Source organism: Gracilinanus agilis, chromosome 5 (assembly GCF_016433145.1).
Source record: "Gracilinanus agilis isolate LMUSP501 chromosome 5, AgileGrace, whole genome shotgun sequence".
Lineage (NCBI taxonomy): Eukaryota > Metazoa > Chordata > Mammalia > Didelphimorphia > Didelphidae > Gracilinanus > Gracilinanus agilis.
Window position 1 is genome coordinate 115,943,392 of NC_058134.1, and position 26,892 is coordinate 115,970,283.

At 34.3% G+C, this 26,892-nt stretch overlaps 1 protein-coding gene across 10 annotated transcripts in view; it reads left to right on the forward strand.

The window, feature by feature from the left end:
• CNOT4 (CCR4-NOT transcription complex subunit 4) overlaps positions 1-26,892 on the forward strand; it is a 99,607-nt gene that overhangs the window by 49,676 nt on the left and 23,039 nt on the right. For 8 of the 10 annotated variants that reach the window (XM_044679376.1, XM_044679380.1, XM_044679375.1 and 5 more), the window contains 3 exons: positions 17,488-17,545; positions 18,814-19,063; positions 19,962-20,459. In XM_044679376.1, the coding sequence (XP_044535311.1) occupies positions 17,488-17,545; positions 18,814-19,063; positions 19,962-20,459 (806 nt within the window). Of the gene's footprint in view, positions 1-17,487; positions 17,546-18,813; positions 19,064-19,961; positions 20,460-25,844; positions 25,904-26,892 lie in introns of those variants that run through there. The other 2 variants (XM_044679384.1, XM_044679383.1) reach the window with 1 other exon arrangement.

Consider the following 26,892-nt stretch of genomic DNA (forward strand, 5'->3'; position numbering starts at 1 on the left):
CTGTGAATTTACATAAACCACTTAATCTCTGAGAAACTTAGTTTACTCTTCTGGAAAATGGGCATAATAATAAATCCAAATATCTAGTTCACACAGTTGCTGTTAGAACCAAGTAGCACTGCATTTAAAGTATTTCACAAACTTTAAAGTGCTATTTCATGAACCTGAATTTACTATTTAAATGTCTCAGTTAGATGATTTCAAGATTTCTTCCAGCTTTAATGGTTAAAATTGGGTTTTGCATGTATGTGTGTGTGTTGTGTATGGAGAGAGAGACAGACAGAGATAGAGACAGGAGTAAGAGACAGGAGAGAGAGAGAGAGAGAGAGAGAGAGAGAGAGAGAGAGAGAGAGATCGAGCTATCTCTTTTAGTGGGAGGAGGTAATCAAAGAAATTACTAATCCTCGAATTGAAGATATTATTCTACTCTATTGCACTACATTGCAATTTCAGTTTATTTAGTCTTTCTTTAATCATCAAACATTGTGTATTTTTATGGTTTTTCCAAATTATTAAAAACAAACCTTTATATGTTTGAAGATATTTATAGATTTTTTTCTAATATTGTTAGGGCATATTCCCAGGATTGATAGTATTGGGTCAATGAGTATAATTATTTTTTATTAATTTTGCAGAATCCTGCCAGATTATTTTGACAGATGCTTTTAATTCCCAGTTCTATCAGTATGTCTGAATGGGCCTATTTATTCACAACCAACTTGATATACAATAGATTTTGAGCTAAAAAAACTGATATTTAGATCCGATCCTCTTATTTTAAAGACGAAAGTGCTGAGGCTTTTGGAGGCTTAAAAACTTGACCTAGGTCAACCATATGCAGCATTATGACATTTTGGTTTGTTTTTGCTAACTTGCTAGTTATGCAGTACATCCTAGCATAGGTACCACCCATCTGGATTATTGAGATACCCTCCTAATCACACTTCATATTTCTGACCCTTCCCCATTTCATGCAATCTTTTACACTATTGCCAACTTATTATTTCTTATTGAATTTATTCAAGATGGCAATGTGAGAGAGGCATGTTCTTCACACACATCACAAGAAAAAACAATTACAAATACCAAAGAAAAATAATAAGACATTAACCAAAATAATAAATGAGCAGTACAAAATACCACCATAAACATTTTAAAAATATGAAAGTAACAGACCTGAATCAGCCAAGTGCCAAAAGCAATGGAAATTTGTGGGAGGTGGAATGTGGGGGAAGTTGAAGGACCAGATAAGATATCCCCAGGACAATCTTTTTTTTTTTTTTTTTTTTTTTTTTTTAACTCATATCTTCCGTATTGATTCTAAGGCAAAAGTCCAGTAAGGGCTAGGCAGTGGAAGTTAAATGTCTCACCCAGGGTCACACAGCTAGGACATGTCTGAGGCCAGATTTGAACCTAGGACCTCCCATCTCTAGGTTTGGTTCTCAATCCACTGAGCCACCCAGCTTGTCATCTCCCAGGACAATTCTGCAAATGGATAAGTAACACATTCAAATAAATTTAAATATTTTTACTCCTAACATCAAAGGAACAAAAAAAGAGTAACTTGAAGAAAGTTTAAAGAAAATCATAGGAAGAAATGAAGTTAGTATTAAAAGGTATTAAATGGGAAATAGTAAAGAAAACTAATAACCTAGAGAAGATAATAGATAACATGAAATTAATTAATAGAATTGACTAGTAGCAATTTTCCTGTAAAAAAACTTTCCTGTAGTAGAAACTGGAATTACACAGAATATAGAGAGCTGAAAATACAGGCTCAAAAAGAATTCATTTAATTTTCCAAATTATATTCAGGCTTAAGTGACAGACCTTGGGGTAGGTTGAAGGGCTATATCATAATGTAGCTATCTATAGTGACTGGCATCTCAAAAAATCTAGAAACAAGCAAAATGTCAAGAGAATTTGGAAATCATAGTCCAGAAAATCATCAAAGACCTATTAATAGAATTTGCAAGAACTGATCAAGTACAAATAGAAAGGATCCATAGGACAAGGAAGAACCTGATAATTTATATATACGTATATATATCGTCAAAATTATTGTGATTAGAAAAAAACAATACAAGTTTTCATTAAATATGTGGGCTATACTTATCAAGGAATAATCTTCAGGATCCTAGTGGACTTTGCAAGCAAGAGAAGGAAAGATCAGAGAAGCTGAAATTGTTGTGAGCTGGCTCTGTGCACAGAATTATTTCCCCAGCAAAATTCAATGTGTTTTATAGAGGCAAGAGATGAATTTTTTAGGAGACTTAAAAATATTTAAAGATAAACATATAGTTCCAGGAAGTATTCAAATATTACATAAGCGTCCTAGCCAACAAGATTAGCATTTTGAACATTCTAGAAAGAACTCTTTGCCTCTCTTCCAGAAAGAAGGAAGACACCTAAGAGCATTGTATTCAGTAAATCATTGAAGGTCTCAGAGAGATTTTTAAAAGAAATAAAGAAAACTCCAAATAGGAGAAATTGAGAGGTCTGACTGATCCTATGGTTGATTAAAAACAAAAAAGGAAGTCAAAGCTAAGCCTACTTCATTCATTCATTCATTCATTTATTTGTTTGTTTGTTTGTTTATTCGTTTATTCATTTATTTAATCAATCAATTATTTATTTATTTTAAGGCCTTGTACTTCGGTGTATTGTCTCATAGGTGGAAGATTGATAAGGGTAGGCAATGGGGGTCAAGTGACTTGCCCAGGGTCACACCGCTGGGAAGTGGCTGAGGCCGGGTTTGAACCTAGGACCTCCTGTCTCTAGGCCTGACTCTCACTCCACTGAGCTACCCAGCTGCCCCTAAGCCTACTTTAATTATTAATTTAAGACAGAAATTTTAGTTATAAAGTTTTTAATTTGAAACAATATTAATAAGGCCATCAATAATGACACATATAAACACTTGATTTTCATAACAAAGAGTTTTATAATTCTGAAGCCACCACTTGCTTCTACTGTTATACTGTCTATAATCCATTATTAGCATTTAATAAAGCCAATCAATCAATATGCAATAATTAAGCATTTACTATGTGATGGACACTGTACTAAGTGCTGGGCATAAATACTCCCTAAATAATAAAGTTCATCCTCTAACATGGGAGATAGATAAAATGTATCTAGCTATATATGAGACATACACAAATCAAATATAGGATAACTGCTAAAAACTGAAAAGGACCTCAGAGGGCTTTAGAAAGTTGGGAGAGTAAATGCCTCTTAGTGGAGTTTGTGCTGTGCTTGATAGAATTCAGTGATTCCAAGAGATGGAACTAGGGAGGTGGAAAGAACCTAAGGCCTGCAGAAGAGGCAACATGAAGGGAAGAGAACATCAAGGAGGCCTTTTGTTGGTGGAGGGGAGTAATGCATAAGGAGAGTGGAAAGGAAAGAAGAGACTGGGTGACTAAGAGCTTTAAATGTCCAGCAGGAATTTCTATTTTATTCTAAAGATAGTAGGGAGCCACTAGAGCTTAAGGCAAGGTGATAGTGGGAAACTGGAAGGAGAGTAGTATACTAAACAGTAATAGCAAAGTCTGTAAGAGGTGATAAGTTGGAAAGGATGTTCACTTTTGCCAACCCTATTCTCTCTTCTAAATTTTAGTCCATTATCATTCATTTCCTACTGGCCATCTTAAACAATATTAAATAAGTATCTCAAAGCCTACAAATCCAAAATAGAGCAAATTTTCTCCCTACCCCATATCCCTAATTTTTAAACTTTAATGGCTTAACATAACACCTCCTCTCCCTCAATTTTTCTGTTTTTCTCAAGAATACTTTTATTCTTCCAGTCTTCCATGTTTATTCCTTTGGCTTTATCCAAGATTCTTCACTCACCTCCCATTGTATTCAGTTGAGGGCCAAATCTTGGTGTCTCCATCTCCACAGCATATTTTAGACATATCCCCTTCTTACTATGCCTATTATCACTACTTTAGGCTCTCTTGCTTGAAATATTCAATGACCTCTTAATTTGTCTTTTTACCTTAAGCTTTTTCTCACTCCTATTCCTCTTCTACTTAGCTGTCAAAATGATTTTAAGTGCCAATCTATGTCACTCTTCCAGTAGCTTATTATTTCCTATAGGGTCAAATTTGAGCTCTTTGACTTTTAAAGACCTTTATAGCATTGTCCTAATCATTTTTTACCTTATTATGTAATACTCCCCTTCTTCAAGTTTCTCTACTACAGCTAGACTGGCCTTCTTTTCTTGGCACAAGTTATCTTCCAGTTTATGGACCTTTCTTTGCATTAGCCATTCACCCATATGTAGAATGCATTCTCTCTTTACCTCTGCATGAGTTCAAATGCTGCCTTCTAACTGAAGCTTTTCTTGATCCCTAATTATTAGTGCCCGTCTTCCCTAAAATACTTTGTATTTATTATTTATTTGTTAAAATTATTTGCTTCTATATGCATATTCTCTCTCCTGATAAAATGGAAGATTGCTGAGAGCAAAATTGTTTCTTTTTTGACTTTGTATCCACAGCATTTAGGACAGTGCCAACCATATAAGTTTTTAAAAATCTACATGGAAACGAACACCTGATTTTTAAAGGAAATTTTAACAATAACTGTGTTATTTTTCATGCCTTAAATAAGCAGTAGTAACAAGAAACTTCAAACATCATTATTTGCAGATAATATAGATCTAGAAAATGCAAAACAGTCAAAAACAAAAAAATTAAAGGACAATAATAAGTTATTTTAGGAAAGCAGCATAGTATATATGTCATAATTCAGATCATTTACACTTCAACACAATCAAAGGAAACTGATAGGAACATAGTGCTTACAATAATAATGTATTACCTTATCAAAATCTAAGATGGATCTTAGAGGAAATATCAAGAGGATTTTGAAAAAAATGAGTTCCACAAATGGAAGGTTACTCCTTTTTATGTATTAGGTCAAGCAAAAGAAATAAAGATGCCTTTAGTTCTGTAAAAGGGAATTCTTTGTTCTCTCTGAGTTTACAGTTGTGAAAGGGAATCCTTTATTCCCTTTGTCTATTTTGAGTTAACACTTTGGTTAACAATAACTTAAGTACCCTTACTTAGTACTTCTCTAGATTGTGAAGACAGGATTAACTCTCCTTTGTCCACTTTTGAATTGATTCAACAAAAGCTTAAACACTCTACTTAGCACTAGGTGGAGGAGCTCTCCATCCTTTCAACTGAATCAGCCAGGGAATGCGAATTCACACCCCAGTCAGCCAGGAATCTGTGAACTCTTTTGATGAGTATTCACCTCTCCAGAAGGTGAGATGTGGTTCCCACAAACAAAGCCTCCTAGGCAGTGCTGGGCAATTTGGAAGCTGTGATTGGCCCTTGTGAAATGGGGAAAGGACAAGAAGCCACCAAAAAGGCCCTAAATTTCTGGGGCTAAAAAAAAGACTCTAAGAAAGGAGTTAGCTTGAAGAAGAGGGTCAGTTCAAGGAAGAAAATTGGCCTCAGGAGTCACCTTCAGCTTGAGTCATCATCTTGACCTGCCTCTTAGAGGGAACTTGGGTGAATGGATAGCTGACTTTCCCTTCCTGTCTTCTGGAGAGAGTTTAATTTTGATTGACCATTAACAAGTCCTGGCACCGGAGCAATATTTAGTTAGATAGGCTAATGTCTTCTCTACCCTTTTGTATTTCAAAGCCAATAATTGCATTGGCTTTCTAAATGCTTTAAAAGTCATCTAGCCAATCTGGAAAGAAGCCTGAAATTGTTCTAAGAAAGTAACTTAAACACCTATTCCTTTTTGACCCAAAGATCCCACCATTAGGCTTATAAACAAAGGAGGTCAGAGATAAAAAGAAATTATATGTATTTATGTAAATATATGTGTATATATATATATATTTTGTATGTATATATATATAATATATACATATACTATATATATACATATATAATATATATACATATACTATATATAGAGACACTATTTGTAGTCAGTGAATTGGAAACAAGGTAGATACCCATTAATAGGCCAGTTGTTATATATGTTATATATGCATGTAATCAAATATTAGTGCTTAGTATGAAAAGATGAATATTATGATTATAGGAAGACATGGGAAGACTTAATGAATATTATCTTTCAGCAAAATCATGAAAACAATATGTAGAATGAATGACACAATGCAAATAAATGAAAAACTAAAGTTAAGAGATCAGTGCTATTTCATTATATTGACTAAGCTTGTCATTGAAGCAGAGGTGTGAAAATGGAGATTCCTTTTGGGGGGATGGGGCAGAGGCAGGAAATTGTGGATATACAACCCTGCATTTGCTATTGGGCTTAATTGATGTGTTTTTTAGTCTTCTAAAAATACAAAAAGTTCTCTATTCTTTGTTAAAAGACTGTTTACTGTGTGGAGAAGAGAACAGGGTTATATTGGAAAATGAAAGTAATGTAGAAACAAAACATTTTAATGAAGTTTTAAAAAATACATATTAAAAATCAAACTGGAAAAATAGTATAGAGGAGATTTTTATTTAAAAAATAGGAGGAATTTTTGACACATCAATGTTTTTTTATTCACATACTTTTATGATGTTATTCATAACCCATTTCTTCCTGCCTGTCTTGTATAATAACTCAACCATATCTTCTCATAAGTTCAGCCAACAACACTATCACTTTTTCTTGACAACTTTAACTGGACCCTGATTGCAGCAAGGCATTTTTTTTAATTGATGCTCTATCTCATACCCCACAAAAATTGTCTTAAATATGCTCTTTCTTCCTAACCCTGTCTGACCTTTTTTCCTCTCTCAGCTGAGGATATTATCTCTTGGTGGACAGCAGTGAGGGCATTTGACTTAATCTCTTTCTTTCACATTCCCAAACCCCTTCACAACTGGAATGTCCTCTAGGAATTGATGCAGAGCTAAAGGAGCAGAACCAAGAGAATATTGTACACAGAGACTGATACACTGTGGCACAGTCAAACATAATGGACTTCTCTATTAGCAGCAATGCAATGATCCAGGACAATTCTGGGGGACTTATGAGAAAGAATGCTATCCACATCCAGAGAAAGATCTGTGGGAGTAGAAACAAGAAGAAAAATATTTCCTTGATTATATGGTTCTATGGGGATATGATTGGGGATGTAGACTCTAAATGATAGCTCTAATGCAACTATTAATAATGTGGAAATAGATTTTGGTCAGTGATACATGTAAAACCCAGTTAAATTGCTTGTTGACTATGGGAGGGGGGAGGGAAAGAACATGAATCATGTAACCATGGAAAAGTATTCTAAATTAAAAAAAAAAACACCTTTATACCATGACCCACTCTTTCCTTTTCCCTAGTGTCTTAGAAAGTCATAGCCTTTCTTGCCTAGGCCAACTTTTCTCCATGTGTACTTTATTCTGTCCTTTCCTGCCTTTTCCAACAGATTTTATCTTTTATCATCTCCTGTCTTTCTCAAATCTTAACCCTCTTCCTGTCATCTGGTTCCTATCCTACTGCCTTCAAACATGACTAAAAATCTCTATCCTTAACCCTCCCTAGATTTTATTATTCCCCAAGCTGTTGTCCAGTATTCCTTTTCAGCCAAATTCCTGGAAACTGTTGTCTAAACTTCCTGTCTTTACTTCCTAATTTTTCACTCTCATTCCTTATCCATTTGCAAACTGACATTTAAACTCATCACCAAACTGAAACTTCTTTCTCTAAAGTTAACAGTGATATATTTAGTTTTTATAGCTTCAATATTTTAATTGCTTTTATTATGAAAAGAAAACAAAGATGAAACTTAGCCAGATCTATTGGCCCTTTCCCATTGTCTCCTTCCAATTCAAAATGTTTTCATCTCTTAATAGCCACCAGTTGAATTCATCACATTTCAAGCTTTGCTATTTATCTTTGTGTTCCAAAATTTATTTAGTTTGACCACCATAACCACTTTACTTTCAGTCAGAGAACTTTAGTAGTTGTTTTTTTTTTTGCCAGATTTGCTGCTTTTTCTCAGTAATCTATTGATACTTTTTGACTTCTGATACTTTTTTCTATTTTTTTTCCTGCATTTTCATGACTCTTCTCTCTATTGGTTCTCCTACACATCTGTTCAGACTGCTTAAGTGGTTCATGACACACAAAAAAGTTAAGAATCCCTTCTCTATGTTCTTTTTTGCTTTTGGTAACTCTCTTGAACTTTGATGGATTTAACTGTCATCTGTGTGCAAATGACTCCCAAGAGCAACATATCTAGCCAGTATCTCCCCTCGTAGTTATTCATTCACCAGTTATCACTTCACCCTTAATGTTTTGGACATATCACTAACTTGATATATCCTAAAACCAAACTCAGTATCTTTTTGCTCAAACTGCTCCCTCTTCTAGATTCCCTATTTCACTTGAAGGCTCCACCATCCATTCAGTTTCTTAGATTTGTAACCTCCACATTATCCTAGACTTCTCACCAGATATAGCCATCCAGTAAGTTACCAAACCTTGCCTTGCTACTACCTTCACATCTCTTGATTTTGACCTCTTCTTTCCATTTACATAGTCACTCTCTTAGTTCAGACCTTCATCTGTCACCCAGATTATTATAACACCATTTTAATTGGTTTCCCTGTCTCAAGTTTTTCTCTAGTTTAATTCATTCTACATACTATTTTTTCTTAAGCACAGATCTGGCCATGTGACTCCCATATGCAATCAAACTCCCTTGGCTTCCTGTTGCCTCTAGGATGAAATAGAAACTTCTCTGGGTAGCTTTTAGAGCTTTATAGAACCTGACCTCCAACACTTCATTTTATATTCTGAGATTTAGTCAAACTAACCTTTTCTTACTTTCGGCATTTTATTTCTATTGCTGTGCCTTTTACTGGTAATTCTTCATGCCTGGAATGTACTTCTTCCTTAGGTCTGCCTCATGGATGGGATTTTTCTTTTAAGATGCATCCCAGAGAACCATCTCCAGCATGAAGCTTTTCCTGACTCCCCAAATGCTAATGCTTTCCCTCCCAAACTACCTTGTATATATGTTCTTGGAGTCTGTGTATGTATGTGCACACAAAGTAGGATGTATGTTTATATGTATTTCTTAAATTTATGCTGTGTATATTTTAAATGCACTTGTATCCTCTATTCAAATATAAGCTCATTGTGATTAAGGATGCTTTCATTCTTTGTACTTGTATTTATAGCACTTCTAATACAGAGTAGATGCTTAATTAATACTGTGAGGATCCCAAGAGAACACATGTGCTATACATGCATTATCCTTTAGAGACTATAGCATTCTGTGACTTGAAGTTACATAACTGCATAAGAAGAATACTGATATAGTAAAAGGATTGACCTTTTTTTTTTTTTTTAAAGGAAAAGTGTGGGGCTTTTAAAAGTAGCTTGTAGTTTACCCAAGACAATCCAACTGAACATCTTCCCCCATTCATTTATGAATCCAACTAAATTAGGGGTGAGCTGCATGGGTTCTCCATTCTGTCAGCTGTTGAGTATAATATTGACAATAGATATTTCTTACCACTTTTTCCCCTCTTGTTTGTAGGCCAAATATTTTGTTTTATTTTATTTTTCCTTAAAGAATGTCTTTTTTCCTTTTTTTTTTAAAAGGCAATTCCACTGGGTAGTCCAAATGTTATCACTTAATACCTATTTCCACATGATTAATTTTTACCATAGAGCTGAAACCCCAAATCATATATTCATATAAACAAGTGATAAGTCATAAGCTTTTCTTTTGCTTTTCTACTCCTAGAATTCTTTTCTTCTCAAAATGGATAGCATTCTTTCTCATAAGTCCTTCAGAAATCTCCTGAATTATTGTGTTGCTACTAGTAGTAAAGTCCATTACATTGGATAGTTTCACAGTGTTTCACTTTCAGTGAACAGTGTTCTCTTGGTTCTGCTCATTTCAGTCTGTAGGCTGAATATTTTAGGATGACAATGGATATCCTTTAAGAGGCTCTAATTAACAGAGGTTTATCTCTAAGCAAAAGATCCTACTGGAGGGAATCTTTCCTCAATTCAAAAAAAAATCTGTTGTATTGTAGCATCATAAAGCTAGAATTGTAAAAAACCTTGAACATCTCTAGCTGCCGCATTTTACAAATGAGCATCTTCCTGACAGTGGCAGATATCTTTGTGCATACATCTGTTTTGTGCTTCATTTGATATTAATGATAAGAAAGTTGTCAATAAAATGTTCTCCCTTGTATATTTCTCAACGAAACCTGTACATTTTTGACATCTACATGGGAGCTACCTTCTTAGGAAGACATTTTGCTTGGAAGCTCTTATTGTGGCTTTTGTTTATCAAATCAGCTGTTGGTATCTTGTAATTTACATATTTCAGACAGTCTGTCATGATAAATATATGAATTTTTATGAGAAACCAAATGCAAAAACTTCTGATACCATCATCAAAGATGCCAATGGCATGTGTGCAGATTATACTTTTAAAAACTGTTATGTATGTGGGAAAGGAAGTGTGATTATTGATGTTTTCTGTCATCTTTTTTGACAATAAAGGCTGAGATCTTTTCCCTATACCTGGTATCTTCTTTTCCTTTAGATCCTTTGAAATTATGTCCCTTATCCAACTCTCAGGATTTCTACTTCCATCTCATGCTTCCATTAGGTCACTTTTGTCCAGTCAAGCAACTTTTTGAATCATTATTGTTTTCAATGCCATTGCCACATTCTGATGTGACTCATGGGATGGGGGGTGAGGTGGTGGGAGATGTTCAGTGATGTTGAAATCTAGATGTGCTAGGTGTCCTTTGCTGGTGAAATGTTGTGTTGTTTTTTTTTTTTTTTTTATCTTTCCTTATCTTTCTTCATGCAGCATGGAATTTGTTGTCTTCTCAATTTCATGCTTAAACATATTTGGAATGATTTGGTCTAGGTGGGAATCTTGCCAAGCCTTCTTTAAACTGGTTTTTCCTTTCATTGCTTCTTACATTTTTATGAGATGTTACTGCTTTTAATTTTTCACTATCCTCAATAAGTGGTTATTTTGTTCTTTTTTTTTAGACAGCAATCATTTTTCTAAGCACTTACTATATGCCAGGGGCTTTGGCAGGTGCTAGGGTTGCAAAGATGAGCAAAAAACACTCTTTGCTTCAAGAAACTCACATCCTATTGGGAGAGAAAGCACATAAATTAACTAGGCACCTTAAAGATACACAAATATGGAACAAATGGATGGTCATCTTAAAGAGGAAGGCACTAGCAGCTGGTGGGGAGGGGAAGCCAGGAAAGGTCTCCTGAAGAATATATTTGAGCTCAAGCAAAGGGAGCCAGAGATTGTGAAAAGAGAGAGAATTCCAGGCATGGTAAATGGATGAAGCCAGTAGGCAGAACGTCATGTATGAGGGAGAGCAAGTAGGCCAGGCCAATGTAGCAGGATCATAGAGCAAATACAAGAAAATCCAGAAGATAAGAAGGGGCCAGATTATAAACACAACAGAAGAATTCATGTTTGATGCTAGAAGTAATGAGAAGCGATTGAGTTCAATGAGCTAAGTCCAAAAGGTTTTACAGAGAATTTCTGTTCCTAATAGGCAACTTTTTTTTTTTTGACTGGCCTCTGCTTGGCAAGTAAATAAAGTATTGGATGCCATGTTTTGTTTTGTTTTTAAGATATTTTTCTATGTTTCCATAATTCATTTTCTTTCCCTCCTCCCTCCCAGAGCAAACAAGCAATTCCACTGGGTTGTACAAATGTTGTCACTTAATACCTATTTCCATATTTTTCATTTTTGCTATAGAGCGATTTTTTTAAAAAGCCTAAACCCCAAATCACATGCCCATATATACATGGGATAAGTAATGTCAGATGTTTTGCTTTTGCATTTCTACTCCCATAGTTTTTCTCTCAATGTGGTTAGCATTCTTTCCTATAAGTCCTTTAGAGGTGTCCTGACTTGTTGCATTGCTACTAGTAGCAAAGTCCATTAATTGGATTGTTCCACAGTGTTTTACTTTCAGTGTACAATGTTCTCCTGGTTTTTGCTCATTTCATGCTGCATCAGTTCATTGAAGTTCTCCCAGTTCATATGGAAAACTTCCAGATCATCAATCCTTACAGCACAATAGTATTCCATCAGCATCATATACCACAGTTTGTTCAACCATTCCCCAATGGAGGGACACCCCGTAATTTTCCAATTTTTTGCTACCACAAAGAGCATGCCTTTGAATATTTTTTATACAAGTCTTTTTCCTTATTATCTCCTTGGAGTACAAACTCAGCAGTTGCATGGCTGGATCAAAGGGCAGGCATGCTTTTAAAGCCCTTTGAGCATAGTTCCAAATTCCATCCAGAATGGTTGGATCAGTTCACAGCTCCACCAGTAATGCATTAATTAGTGTCCCAATTTTGTCACATCCCCTCCAACATTTATTACTTTCCTTTACTGTCATATTGGCCAATCTGCTACGTGTGAGGTGGTGCCTAAGAGTTGTTTCGATTTGCATTCCTCTAATTATGAAAGATTTATAACACTTTTTCATGTGCTTATTCATAGTTTTGATTTCTTTATCTGAAAACTGTCTATTCATGTCCCTTGGACATTTGTCAATTGGGGAATTGGATGCCATGGTTTTTAGGAAGTATACAATGTAAATGTAGTAGGAACAATTTCATTTTTCTGTTTTCAGTACCTTACATAATACATGCATAAAGTAGATACTTTATAAATGCTTATTTATAGATTGATTTTTGAGCTTCTTTGCTCTCATGGCAGTTGATTTATATTGAGTTATATTCTTTACATATAGATAGATATAGATATTGTTGTAGTATTGTCAGTATCCTTTCCCTTTCCTGGTTTGTTTGTTTTTTTGTTTGTTTTTGCTTCAATAACTTTGCTGGGGCCATACTGAGGTCCTTTCCAGCAGAGTACCACTTACCATGCTTCTACTCTCTTGGCATGAACTGAGAACCCAGGATCATTTCCACATCATTTGGATCGATAACAAAGAAAGTAAGGATTTTACATGGTAATATATATAAAAATAAAATAATGACAGATAGGGAAACATATTTTCAGTAAATATAGCAGATAAGTTTTTTTTAAACCCTTATCTTTTGTCTTAAAATCAATATTAGGTATAGCTTCCATGGTAGAAGAGTAGTAAGGGCTAAGCACTAGACATTAAGTTACTTGTCCAGGGTCACACAGCAAGGAAGTATCTGAGGACAGATTTCAACCCAAGACCTCTTGTCTCCAGGTTTTACTCTCTAACCACTGAATCACCTAGCTGTTCCACAGTTTATTTTAAATTACAAAAGTAATATTGACCTTTGTTGCTTGGATTCTGTTCTTAGGACTTGATACTAGAGATATAAAAATAGAAAATAAAATGGACCTATCAATTCACAAAAATATCCAAACCTTTTTTCTTTATAATGAGTAAAACAATTAGAATAACCTATATATCCAAAAAAATTGGAGAGTAAGTAAAAAATTTATGGTGTTTTAAATTGAATGTCATAATACTTATAATATTAAACATGAAGCATACAGGGAATTTCAGAAGCTTTAGCTAACATTATTCTTCCCCATACACTTGATGGTATGAAGTGATGCAAAGCAAATTTAACAGAACCAGAATTGCCCACACCCTTCTTATCTTCCCTGTGGCCTTTGACACTGTGGGTGAATCATTCTCTTCTAGATTCTTTCTGCTCCCATTTGTCTGACCCCCTCCTCAGTCTTTTTTCCCTCCAAACTTTCTCTTCTTCCCAATTTCCCAAGAGTTCACCATCCTCTCAGTCACCCAGACTTACATCTAGGTGCCATCCTCAGCTTCTCTGTGGAGTTCATTGCCCACATCCAATATGTTGCCAAATTTTGTCCTTTCTGCCTTCATATCTGTTACATATAATGGGACTTCATTTTATGCAATCAGTGCCTTCCAAGACCCTTCATATAAGTTGAAAATCAGGCATAATAGTAAACACTTATTTAATAAGTGTTTCTCACATAACCATACCTAGGCACTTTACAACTTATCTTAGGCTTATTAGAGCTATCAGCATCATTTCTCTTATACTTTGAGGCTATTATTAATAACTAAATAGCATTAATAAAACAAAGAGTAGCACTGCCCTGCTGCAAACACAACTTGTTACAAGTGAGAACTCTTTACAGAGACTAAATGGGAACTGATGTTTGGTGTAAAACCATGAAATGACATACACTTAGCAGAGCAAAAATGAGTGTGATAAGGCAAATTGCTGCAAGGTCTTATGCTGCTTTGGAAAATGACATGAATTTTAAGATCTAATTAAAATACTTTATTTCACATATTTTTCTGCCTTTTTTCTTTTTATTACCAATCATGTGGTACTTGAATTTGTATATGTTGAGTTCGTGTAAAACGAGGATCTATGGTGGGTCCCTTCTTTCTAATCATACAGCCTCCATGCTAGTATAGGCCCTCATCACTTTATACCTGGATTGTTGTAGTAGCATTCTGGTTGGGCACCTTACTCCTCTTTCCCCACTTTAGTACATCATTTTCCACTCAGCTGCCAAAGTAATACAGGACTAACCAGTGAACTCCAGGAGTCCCTTGTTATCTCAAGAACTAACTATAAGATTATCTTTGGCTTTTAAAATCATTTACATCCTTCCTTCCAATCTTCTTATGCTTTATAATCCATTGACATTGGCATTCCTCACATAGGGTACACCAGCTCTCAACCCTGCTTTTTTTTTTTTTTTAAATTATTTTTTCCAGATTACATGTCAATACATGTCATTTTTTCATTTTTTTCCTGACATTTTGCAGTCCATGTTCTCAACCCTGCCTTTTCAATGACTGTTTTCCATGTCTGAAATCCTTTCCCTCTTCTTCTTCTACCTCTTGACTTTCCTGACTTTCTTCAAGGCTTGGCTCAAAATCTTGCCTTTTGCAAGAGATTTTTTTTTTAAAACCTTGTACTTCGGTGTATTGTCTCATAGGTGGAAGAGTGGTAAGGGTGGGCAATGGGGGTCAAGTGACTTGCCCAGGGTCACACAGCTGGGAAGTGGCTGAGGCCGGGTTTGAACCTAGGACCTCCTATCTCTAGGCCTGACTCTCACTCCACTGAGCTACCCAGCTTTCCCCTTGCAAGAGATTTTTCCTGACATTCTCCTCATCCCATCTTGGTTAGGGTTGTCCCTCTGAGATTCCTTCCCATTTACCCTGCACACGTTTTATCTGTACCTAATTTGCTTATATGTGTATCTATCTGAGATTTCTCTGAGGGCACAGACTCAGTTTTTGCATTTCTTCTCTAGTAAATGCTTCTTAATTGCTGATTGACACATGGACTAAATACTATTAATTTTTTTTTAAACAAAGAAGATGATACTTAGCAATGATAGAGACCAAGGAGGCACAAACAATATAAAATATACATTATTATTATATATAATTATATATATTACATAATATATTATAATATATAATTATAAATATATATTTTTATTATAAAATAAACATTTTTAGATGTTTCTTATTTGTTTCTAGCTTGTTAAAGGCTAAGAGTTACAAGATTTGGTTCCTCTTTTGAGTGCTTATCTTGTTGATGGTTATAACATTTACATCTTAATAGTAATTCTTGTGAATTCATATCATTGTGTCATTTACTTCAGCTGTTTTAATTCATCCCCAAATAAAATTCAGATCTTCTGTTTGGAATTCCCAAAGAATACCACCTTATGTTTCTGGCCTAATCTCATACTGTCCTCACATGCTGTACTTCAGCCTGGTTCCATGATTATGCCACCCAAATCCACAAAGCATTCTCCTATATTTCGGCCTTTGATCAGTTCCCTATGCCTGCAATGTTCTTCCTACCTTTCTTATTGAATTCCTATCTAACTCAACTTACACACACCAACTGTTATGTGAAACCTTTCTCATTCCAAGTTTAATACCAGTCATCGCCTTCAGATCTCATGTAGCAATTGGTTTTGTAATTTTCTAATGTATTTTATAAAAATATTGCATATTACAACTGTTAGTTATTTCATTTCCCTGCTATATTTTAGACTTTTGGATGTCATGTTTACTTTGTGTCCTGACATAGTGATGTGTACATAATAGTTGCTTAAAATGTTTGCTGTGTGTTTCTCAGAAGTTTTACTTTAATTTAGATTATTAGGGAGGCTGAACACTTTATTTACTGGCTAGAATTTGTTTATCTTCTATTGTAAATTGCTCATATTCTTTTATCTTATAAGAAGTGTTTCCCATGAATATTTGTATCAATCCTTCTATATTGTCTATGCTTGTTAGATCTGTTATACTTGTTGCAAATACTAAAACTGTTGCTCTATTCTTATGTTGCTTATTTCTTTCTGCTGCTACATAGAAATTTTTATGTGAATTTGTCTACTTTCTTCCATAGTATTTATTCAGTTACCATTAAGTTAAAATTTAGCTCTCATTTATACTTGAAATTGTTTGTACCATTCCCTTTGCTAGTATGTTGTAGTTGGCTTTAATGTATATTATCTAACAGAAAATTATTTTAGTTAATATGAGGTGAGAATATAAACTATATTCTGACTTCTTAAATTTCCCTAATATTTATTAAATGATGAATCCTTTCCCCAGTTTTTATTTTCCACAGATTTATCAAATACTTTAAACCTTTTGTGTCTATTTGCTTTATTCTTGGCATCTTCATTCTGTTTCATTGGTCTTTTGTCTTTCTCTTTATTTTTTCTTGCTGAGTAACAAATGGTTCTATTGATCATGATTCATTTGGTTTAGCCTTAGTGAGTATATCTATTCTCACACAATTTTTTCCCTCAAAAGTGCTCCTCAATATTATTTCCTAGTTTCTTTTCCTTATAAATATCCTTTGATTTTTTCCAGTTTTGTGTTTTAGAAAATACATACATTCATATTGATTTAAATCTCTAAATTAATTTAAAAAATATTTTTCTACATTATTCTGACCCAATCCTGGACATTAAAAGCCTTTTCATTTATTTAGTTCTTTTGTTTCTATAAATTCTGAATTCTTGTGGAGTATTAAAATCTTTAAAAGTATACTTTTGGCTTTTTAAATTCATCAGAAGAAATTTTCAACTGATATAGATGATTTTCATTAAGTATCTTAAAAAGCTGAGAAGTTGCTGCTTTGGGATTCTATAATACAGCATGCTTTTATCACAGATTTTGAGAATTTAAAGATATCTCAGTAACTATGTAATATAGTTTCTATGTAAAAGGAATTTTCACTGTCACATAGGGAAGTTTGTTGAATTGTCTACTTTGAGCAGTTTAACTTTTTCTATTTAGATTGTAAGCTCTGTCAGAGCCAGCACCCCATTTTATACCTTTTTGAATTATTAGCACCTAGCACAATGCATTGCACATAGTAGGTGTTGAGTAAGTATTTGATGATCATTACATAATAGGCTGTTCTCTGAGCATTTTGTCGGGGGCATGAGTTTACTTGAATTTTTTGCTTTGTGTTCCCTACAGCCCCATTGACAAACCTTCAGATTCCCTCAGTATAGGGAATGGTGACAATTCCCAACAGGTAAGATTTTGGCTGAATAGTATCTCCTTTTTCTGACATCACTGAAGAATGAGGTATATTCTACATGAATCAATTTTCCATATAATTGAATCTTTCTACTTATAACCCTAAAAAACTGTTTTTGATAAAAATTATTTTAAAAACATATTATTTATTTACTTGCCTTCTTAAAACAAAGTATAGCCAATTAAAGCTCTTCTTGATGATTCTTTTTAAAACATCCATTTTTATATTATGCCATACTTTGATGTGCTTGGGGACTATTGAGATATATTAAGCTTCTTGTTTTAAGTGGCATCTAATTGTTTTGAGTCATTGTGTTATTTTTAAACTTTGCATCTTTCTGTTAATGTGTAAGCCTCTAATAAATTCTTTGCCACTTGCTAATTGGCTCTATCTTAATTGCTATAAGTTGGGGGAGGGGAGAGAAATCAAAGCTGTCTTAGATTTTGAAAATTAAAAAAAAATTTTTAATTAAAAAAAATCTTACCTTTTGTCTTAGTATCAATTCTAAAAACAGAAGAGTGTCAAGGGCTAAGCAATTGTACTTAAGTGACTTGCCCAGGGTCATATAGCTAGGGAATGTTTAAAACCAGATTCAAAATCAGGCCTCCAGGCCTGTCACTATCCACTGTGCTACTTAGCTGTCCCTGAATTATGCCCAATTTTAGATATGATTTAGTTCTTGAAGAATTCTTTGCCAAATAAAATTTGTGAGCATGGATTTTTTTTTTTTTTTTTTGGCATCTGCTTTGACTGCTATAGAGGCATTTCTTTGCCAATGTTCTAAATATGTTTTTATGTGACCTCTGTGTGGGGCATTCTCTGTGTCTGTTTATCTATCTAATGTTATATACAAGGGTAGTAATTTGTAAGTAATCATTTTGAGTGTTTTGTAAATAATAAACCTTGGCTTTTTTCAAATATATGTTTAATGAAATATGATTAACATATGGATAGCTTGTTAGCCCAGTGGATAGATTCTAGAGTCAGAAAAACCCAAGTTTCTGTAGAGCCCCAGTCCCTTTCCAGCATTGTTGACCCTAGACAAGTTATTGAACTTATGTTTGCCCAATTTTCCTTATCTATAAGAAGAGGATAATAACAGTACTCACCTCACAGGATTGTTGGGAGAATCAAATGAGGTAACACAGAGTGGGTCCCATAAAAGTTCTAAACCAACCTTCCCTCCCCCCTACTCCCACCCCATACTCTTAAATCTGTTACATGTGAGTTTTCTTCATTCTTCTTTTGTTTTCTCTGTTTAGATATCTAACAGTGATACACCGTCACCACCTCCTGGTTTATCAAAACCTAATCCAGTTATCCCCATCAGTTCATCTAATCACAGTGCAAGGTCCCCTTTTGAAGGGGCAGTAACAGAGTCACAGTCACTCTTCTCGGACAACTTCCGGCACCCCAACCCCATTCCTAGCGGGCTACCCCCTTTCCCCAGCTCCCCACAGACTTCCAATGACTGGCCAACAGCACCAGAACCACAGAGCCTCTTCACATCAGGTATGAATGCTTGAGTATCCCAACATTGTAATGTCATGAAACCCATAAATACATAGACCTGATTCCTAATCCCCTTTCCCCCTGCTTTTTCTTTTAAATAAGAAATTTTAGTATAAGTCTTTAAAACTTTAAAGATTTTTAAAGGGCTTTGAAGCTTAAAGAATTTTTTAAAGATTCCAAGCACCTATTTTAAAATCAAAATTTGATTTTTTATAGCATTGCTTTAGCTTTTTTTTCCCCCAGTAGCATAGAAGTAAATGGCTTAGGGAATAGATATTAAATGTAGTATTCTCATATTGTATTAATTTTTGTGTTCACTTCAGGTCTTTCCTAGTGGGAAAGATTGCATAAAATAAATTCATGAATTCAAAATAAATTCAAAGAATTCATGAAATCCATAGAGTATACAATTTAAGTAAAAATAGAGAGTAATATAAATCATCATCAAGATTATTCAGTGATATACCTATATCCCTTAACAATATATCTATCATGTCAAAATGATTTTCACCCCATTGTCTTGACCAATTTTAAGCTTCATTTAATCCTTACTTTTATGAATTAAAAGTGAAGGGAAATTCCAGTTACTCACTGAGTTCACTTTAATAGCCATTCTGCATTTTGATTATTAATGGGGAGTGATGAAGATGTGAAAGCTTTTTCTTTACTCAGTTCTACAACATAATTATCTATTTGTTACACCTTCCTTATTGAAGTATTAAAAGCATAAGGTGTCAGGGGTGAATAAAGCTCTTACATGAGCATTTGATTTCAGAATATTTAGTTTTTATTTCTGGGTATATTATTTTGACAAGTTTTTCACATTTGCCCAAATACATACTGCTCCAGAGAAAATTAAAGTATGGATTTACTAATTATAATTTTTCCCTCTTGACAGAAACAATTCCAGTGTCATCCTCTACAGACTGGCAAGCAGCATTTGGCTTTGGTTCCTCTAAACAGCAAGAGGATGACTTGGGGTTTGACCCCTTTGATATCACTCGCAAAGCCTTAGCAGACCTGATTGAGAAGGAACTGTCGGTCCAAGATCAACCCTCCCTTTCGCCCACATCTCTTCAGAACCCTTCCTCACACACTACAACCGCCAAAGGGCCTGGCCCTGGATTTCTGCATCCTGCTGCACCCACAAATGCCAACTCTCTCAGTAGCACCTTTTCAGTCTTGCCACAGAGGTTCCCTCAGTTTCAGCAACACCGGGCGGTTTATAATTCATTCAGTTTTCCAGGCCAGGCAGCCCGCTATCCTTGGATGGCCTTTCCACGAAATAGCATCATGCACTTGAACCACACAGCAAACCCCACCTCAAATAGTAATTTCTTGGACTTGAATCTCCCGCCACAACACAGCACAGGTCTGGGAGGGATCCCTATAGCAGGTAGGTTCATTTGAAGCCTCCATGAATTTGCGTATGACTCATACTTTCAGGTTCTTGGGTGAGGAGGGAAGAAATAATCAGTTTCTAGCCCTAGATATCCTGAGAATTTCTGTGGAAATATTTATTGTTTTTAAAGGTCTTTTTATTAATCTTGAAGAGATTTAATTGGATGCTTTGCCTTGTAACATTGAGCTTTATAAGGATGGTGGAGTATTATAATCCTAACTGTTATTTTTTAAAATTCTATTACATAGTGGGTAATTTTAGTTTTTGTACAGCTTTCTTGCTGGGTTTTTATTTACTACATATATGAAAGGAAATAGAGATTTGGAATTATGGTACTATAGAATTGAGCATCAAAGTACAGGTGCCGATTTTACTTTCTCAAAAAACTTGTGCTAAAATGTTTAATGATGGTAATTAGTGAGAGCATGAGGGGTAGAACCACTTGTCAACAACTTTGGGTAGATCGTTTACTTTGGCATATACAAAGATACATCAAACCTCTGCTGCATATTAATAAAGTACTTCATGTTTTGTGAACTTCTGAGTATTAATGTTCCACAGATACTTTATATATGTGCAAAAATTTTCATTCTACAAAAGAAAAACTGCTCTGGTCAAGATGATTGAACATTTAGTTTTCCAAGCTTTTCTTTATAGGAGAATATTTTATACTCCTCCAAGTTTGCTGTCTCACTAGGTCTGGGTCAAATATGCTGTCCTTAACAGACTCAGTTATAAATTATGAAAAATCATTTGGAACATTTTAGACTCTCTGCCTTTAAGTTCTGAAGTATTTATTTTATTCTCAGCAGTGTTTTTTAGTTGGATTTTAGAATTGATATGAAAAGGTAAAGTATCACATATGGGGAATGAAATGAACATAGTGACAATAATGTATGTCTAGGATATATTCAAGAGACAGTGAGTAGATCTATCTGCTGGTTATTACTCCACATCTACCTTCTTTTCTAGGCTGCTTGAGCAGGATAGAACAATATTACAGAAAGTCTTGAAAGGCAGACAGAGCAGCTTGGACTAAATGTAATAAATGACTCCAGTAAAACAATAATAATTAGCCTCTTTACTTAGTGTTTTTGCTTTTGCTTACTATATAACTGCCTTTTATTCTACTGGTTTACATTAGCCCCTGCCACAAAAGAATAGGATCATTGCACCCATTAACTGGTTTGGAGCCTTCATTTAATATAGGTAGGGAGTATGAAGCATTTTGGCTCTTCTTCACTAACTTAGGGTTATTCTATGAAAAATTTTCATTTTTATAATGAATATATGTAAGTTGTTTTGTGTTAATGAATAAATGGGGGGAGGGCTCCAAACTTCAGAAATCCAGACTTGGTCTAAATCATTAAGTGTCCTTTTTACTCCTCCCCAAGGGAGGCATGATGTTATTTCACTTTTTAAGTGTTCTAAAGCATTCAAGATTCTGTCAACTGATTAAACATGCTTACTTGACATGTAGAGTATGCTCCATGCTAAGCCATGAATAGCTCTTAAATAAATTTAACCTCATAAAGCTATTTTTATTAAGATTTTGGCATCTGGAATAATTTTTATAATACTAAAATATTCAAGGATTGTTACCTGGATTATTTGGCCAAAGGACTAGCATAACCTCATATCTTGGAATAGAATATTTTGGTTTATCTTGTTATGCCCTTATTATATGTTTATCCTAACAAGCCTCTATCCCAATTTCTATTTGGGAAAATAGTAGTCTCTCTACAAAATAGAAGCTTTAAAGGAAGCTTTTGTATGTTTTCTCTAAGTAAAAAAATGGCTTATGTTGTTCTTGGTTTCTTTTTATAAAGTGGTCAGGTTGATTTTCTTGAAGAGTCCTTTTGTGTTTATTTTGATTGTTACTTTGTTAGTTTATTGGTGCTTTTCTTATTTTCAGTTGAGACATAAAAAACAAAATTATTGACTGATAGAAATTGTATTTGAATAAGACTGTAAGAGCCTTGAAGGTAGAAACAATTTAAAGAATTTATCTATAGGGTTTCCTATAGGGACCAGCAACGTACACTGTATAGAAATAGATGCTCAAATAAATAGAAATTCATAAGAAGTAGCATAAATTGCTTCAATAAGCATTATTATTATTAAATACTACTTAGAGTAATATAAATACTTACCACTGTTTTTCTGTACAATTTGCTAGATACTGTATAGAATATTCTGTGAAATTGTATAGAAAGTAAAATGGTTCCTCCTCCCTCTCCTCAAGAACATTCAGAGTGACCTTACATGTCATACAGATACTGCCATGCCAACATATTTATCTTTAGTTAAATTTAAAATGCTGAACAAAAGTAAGGGAACAAAAGTGAGACTGATTTTTGGATAGAGCTCTTATACAAGTAGGGTTCATAATTCTAGCTGAAAGTATTTTGAAATGTGCACTTAATTAAAATGATGAAGATATCTCAGTCATTCATTCAACATTTATTAATCATTTACTATATACCAGGCACTGTGCTAAGCACTAGAGATAAAAAGAAAGACAAAAGGCAGCTTCTGCTATTCACAGATTAAGGGGAGAGACATTACATGCAAGCAGTTATGTGCAAACAAGCTATATACAGGATAAAAAGGAAATATTCAACTGAATCAGAAAAGGCTTCCTGTAGAAAGTAGGATTTTAGCTGGGACTTGAAGGAAGCCAGAGAAGCCATGAGATAGAGATGAGAAGAAAGGACATTTGAAGCCTAGGAGGCAACCAGTGAAAGTGCCAGGAGTTGGAGCTGGTAAAATTGGCTAGCCTTGGCAACAGATTGGATATTGGAGGGGTAGGGATTGAGAGTGAGGAGCCAAGGATGACACCTAGATTGTAAACCCAAGTAACTAGAAGATTAGTGATATGTTCAACATTAATAGGAACAGTAGGAAAAAGGAGAGCATTATGCGGGAAAAGAAGGGAATAAGCACTTCTTATAAGTACCTGCTGTGTTAAGACTGAATGCTTTACAAAAATTAACTCATTTGATCCTCAGAGAAACTCTGAAGTAGTTTCTGTTATTATCAACCTTGTTTTAACTGCTGAAGCAACTGAGGCAGGCAGAGATGAAGTGAATTACCCAGGATCACATGGCTAGTAAGTGTCTGAGACTTCCTGGCTTCAGGTTCAGTGTTCTATCTGCTTTACCACACCTAGCTTCCTGAAGGTGGTAATCAATTTTAGACACATTGAGTTTAAGATGTCAGCAGAAGCGTTAGAATAGTTAAGTAGATGTGACAATTATCTGCTTAAAGATGATAACTGAACTCATGTAGTTTTAATGAAATCACCAAGTGGAACAGTGTAGATCAGGGGTTGGCAACCTTTTTGGCCGTGAGAGCCATAAACGCCACATTTTTTAAAATGTAATTTTGTGAGAACTGTACAGTGCTCACAGTGCCGCTCCTGTAACAGCGTCTGAAAAAAAATTGACTTTATGGCTCCTGCAGAAAGAGCCATACGTTGTCGACCCCTGGTGTAGAGGAAGAAAAGAAGACACCCATGGCAAACAGGGAACATCCCTGGTTAACAGAAGTGACCTAAGTGAAGACTGTATGAAGGAGGCCAAAAAGATGTGCAGGCAGGTAGGAGGAGAGTCAGGAAAGGAGCATCATGGAAACCTAGGGAGAAGGCAATATCTAGGAGGAGAGAGTAATCCCAGTGTCAAAGCCTACGGGGAGGTCAAAAATGATGAGGATCAGAAAAAGGCCCTTAGATTTCTTAGGAGATTGTTAGTCACTTTGGAGAAAGCAGTTGAATGATAGTTGGAAACCAGAAAATAGAGAATTAAGAAGAAAATAAGAAAAAAGGAATACTTTGGTAATATTTTTCTTAGTTTGCATATGCTGCTTTTTTGGCTTAGTAGGGATCTTTTTAGGAAATGCTGGACAAATTTTTCTAAACAAATTATTAGAAATGAATTGGAATATTTAACACACCTAAGATTTTTAAAACATTAAGGTTCTTTGAAAGTTGTTATTCTTAGCAAAAGTCCAATTTGTTTTTTTAAATGGACTTTGATCTCCTTTATATATGAAGTTAACATTCAACAAATTCTACAGGGCATGTGCTTTAAACTGTGGTAATAGATTTCCAACCCCCCCCTCCCCCAATATTCCTGTGCTAATAAGAGCATGTACTTTGTGGCAACTGGAAGAAATTTATTAATACAGCCTACTGGACTTGTATTCAAGGCCTGTCTCTGCTCCTTACCTCCTTTATGACCTTGTGCTATTCATTTCACCTTTCTGGGCCTCAGGTTTCTTATCTGGAAACTGAAAAGCTTGAACTAAAAAGTTTCATATGTCTCTTCTGGCTTTGAATCTATGAACCTATGCATACCTAAACCACACAGATAGATCTTCCTTTGGACCAAGTTGGGTCATGCTTTCACCAACCATTTTAATCTATACTTTACATAGCACAAATTCCATACTTGAAGAGAGATAGATAGTTTGTTCATCAGAAGCCAAGATGTGTTGCTTTGAGAATGGAAGTAATCTTTTTCTTTATCATTCATCAATGTACCTTTATTTAATGTATATTTGTGTTGTGTGTGAGATGAATATAATCTACAAAAGTTTATTTTAAATATTCCATTATGCCAAAAGTAGACACTAAATAATAGTGTGAGCCTTATTTCAACAATGAATTTCTTTAAAGTTCTTTTAAATTTAAAACTTCCAATGGGAAAGACAGTCTCTTAATTGAAGTGTGATAAGGTTACTTGATCATTTTATGTTATGTAGATTCATGTGTGAAATAAATGACAGCAAAAAAATAAAAATCATGTTTTATAATTAAGAAACCTGAGCACATACTATGTATAGACCTATATGACTTAGAATAAATTCTCCAAATTTCAAATCGAATCATAGCATTTTACTATTTTCTTAGTATTTTAAAAGCTAAAAACCAATCTGCAGGTGGTATAAGGTCTTTTATTGTAAATATGTTTACATAATGTTCATATAAACTATTTTTAGACTATTTCAGGATCCTTTTGGCTAATGAAATTTTCTTACCTTCTGTAAACTTCACTTCAGTTTTTTTAACCAAATATTTCTTAATAGTTTTTTTGTGTTTAAATGTTTATAAGGATAGCTTTTCTCCTTTTTCTAGACATACTTAAATTGTCAGGCCTTTTAAGGATGGGATACTTTTAATGCAACTTAAAACATATTAATATTCAAGAATGTATATAAAGTTATAACTAATTTCCAAGTACTTTGTAAGATTTTTTTTAAACCCATGACTTACTTTATGTTAAATTCCTGCCTATAAACATATTTAGGTATCATTTTAAAAAATGAACTTAATGGATCTAGTCACTTATGGCTAGATTATGACCAACTTTTCCATAGGGGAAGAAGACAGGAACCTTTCTACCATGCCACTCTCAGCCTCTTCCCTCTCATTATGACACAGTCTACAACCTTTCAAATGATTGTGGCCTGACAACAGAATAGAGAAGTTTGTTTTGGAGTGTTTACGTGGACTTTTGGATTTTTGCATGATTCTTTTTTATCTTTTCAAAACTTATTTTATATTTTTTATCAATACTTTTTGTTTTTATAATACATTCATTTCTGAATATATCCTTTCCAGCAAACTGTCTCTTGGAACAAAGAATTTAAAAAGAGGAAAAAAAGCTGTTCAACAAAATTAACCAACACATTGACTGTGTTTGACAGCAGATGCAGCATTCCACACTCATATTCCCCCAGTATCTGCAGTGAAGGAGAGGGAGGTACATTTTCTCAACTTTCCTCTGTAGCTAAGCTTGATCATTATAATTAGATAGCATTTAATTTTAATTTTTTACTTTCTTTTTACTTTGTTGTAGTCTTTATATACATATTGTTTTCCAAATATTCATTACTCCATTTTTCATCAGTTCATTTAAGTCTTCCCATCTTTTTCTGTATTTATCTTATTGGCCATTTTTAGTGTCATAACATTTCACCACTTTCATATACTACATCTTATTTATTCATTCCCTAGTTTATGGCTACCTACTTTGTTTCTCCAGTTCTTTGGCACTGCAAGAGGTATTGCAATGAATATTTTGGTATATAGGGAACTCTTTGTTGAAGTATATAGCTAGTAATAGGATCACTGAGGCAAAGCATATGGGCATTTTAATCAAGCTTTTTTTTTTTTTTTTTTTGCCTTTATAATTCCAAATTACTTTCTAGAATGATTGGATCATATCAAAACTTTACTAGACTTAATTAGTGTACCTCAGTTCTCATCTTTCTTCAGAATAATTCCTTTTTAATATTAAAACCTATACAAGTTTATTCTTAAAGTCTCATTAGATTAGTATCTTAAAGTAATTAAATGCCAAAATAATCAAAGTATGAACTTATTTCATGCTAATTCTTTGTATAACTCTTATGTCATCTTCTG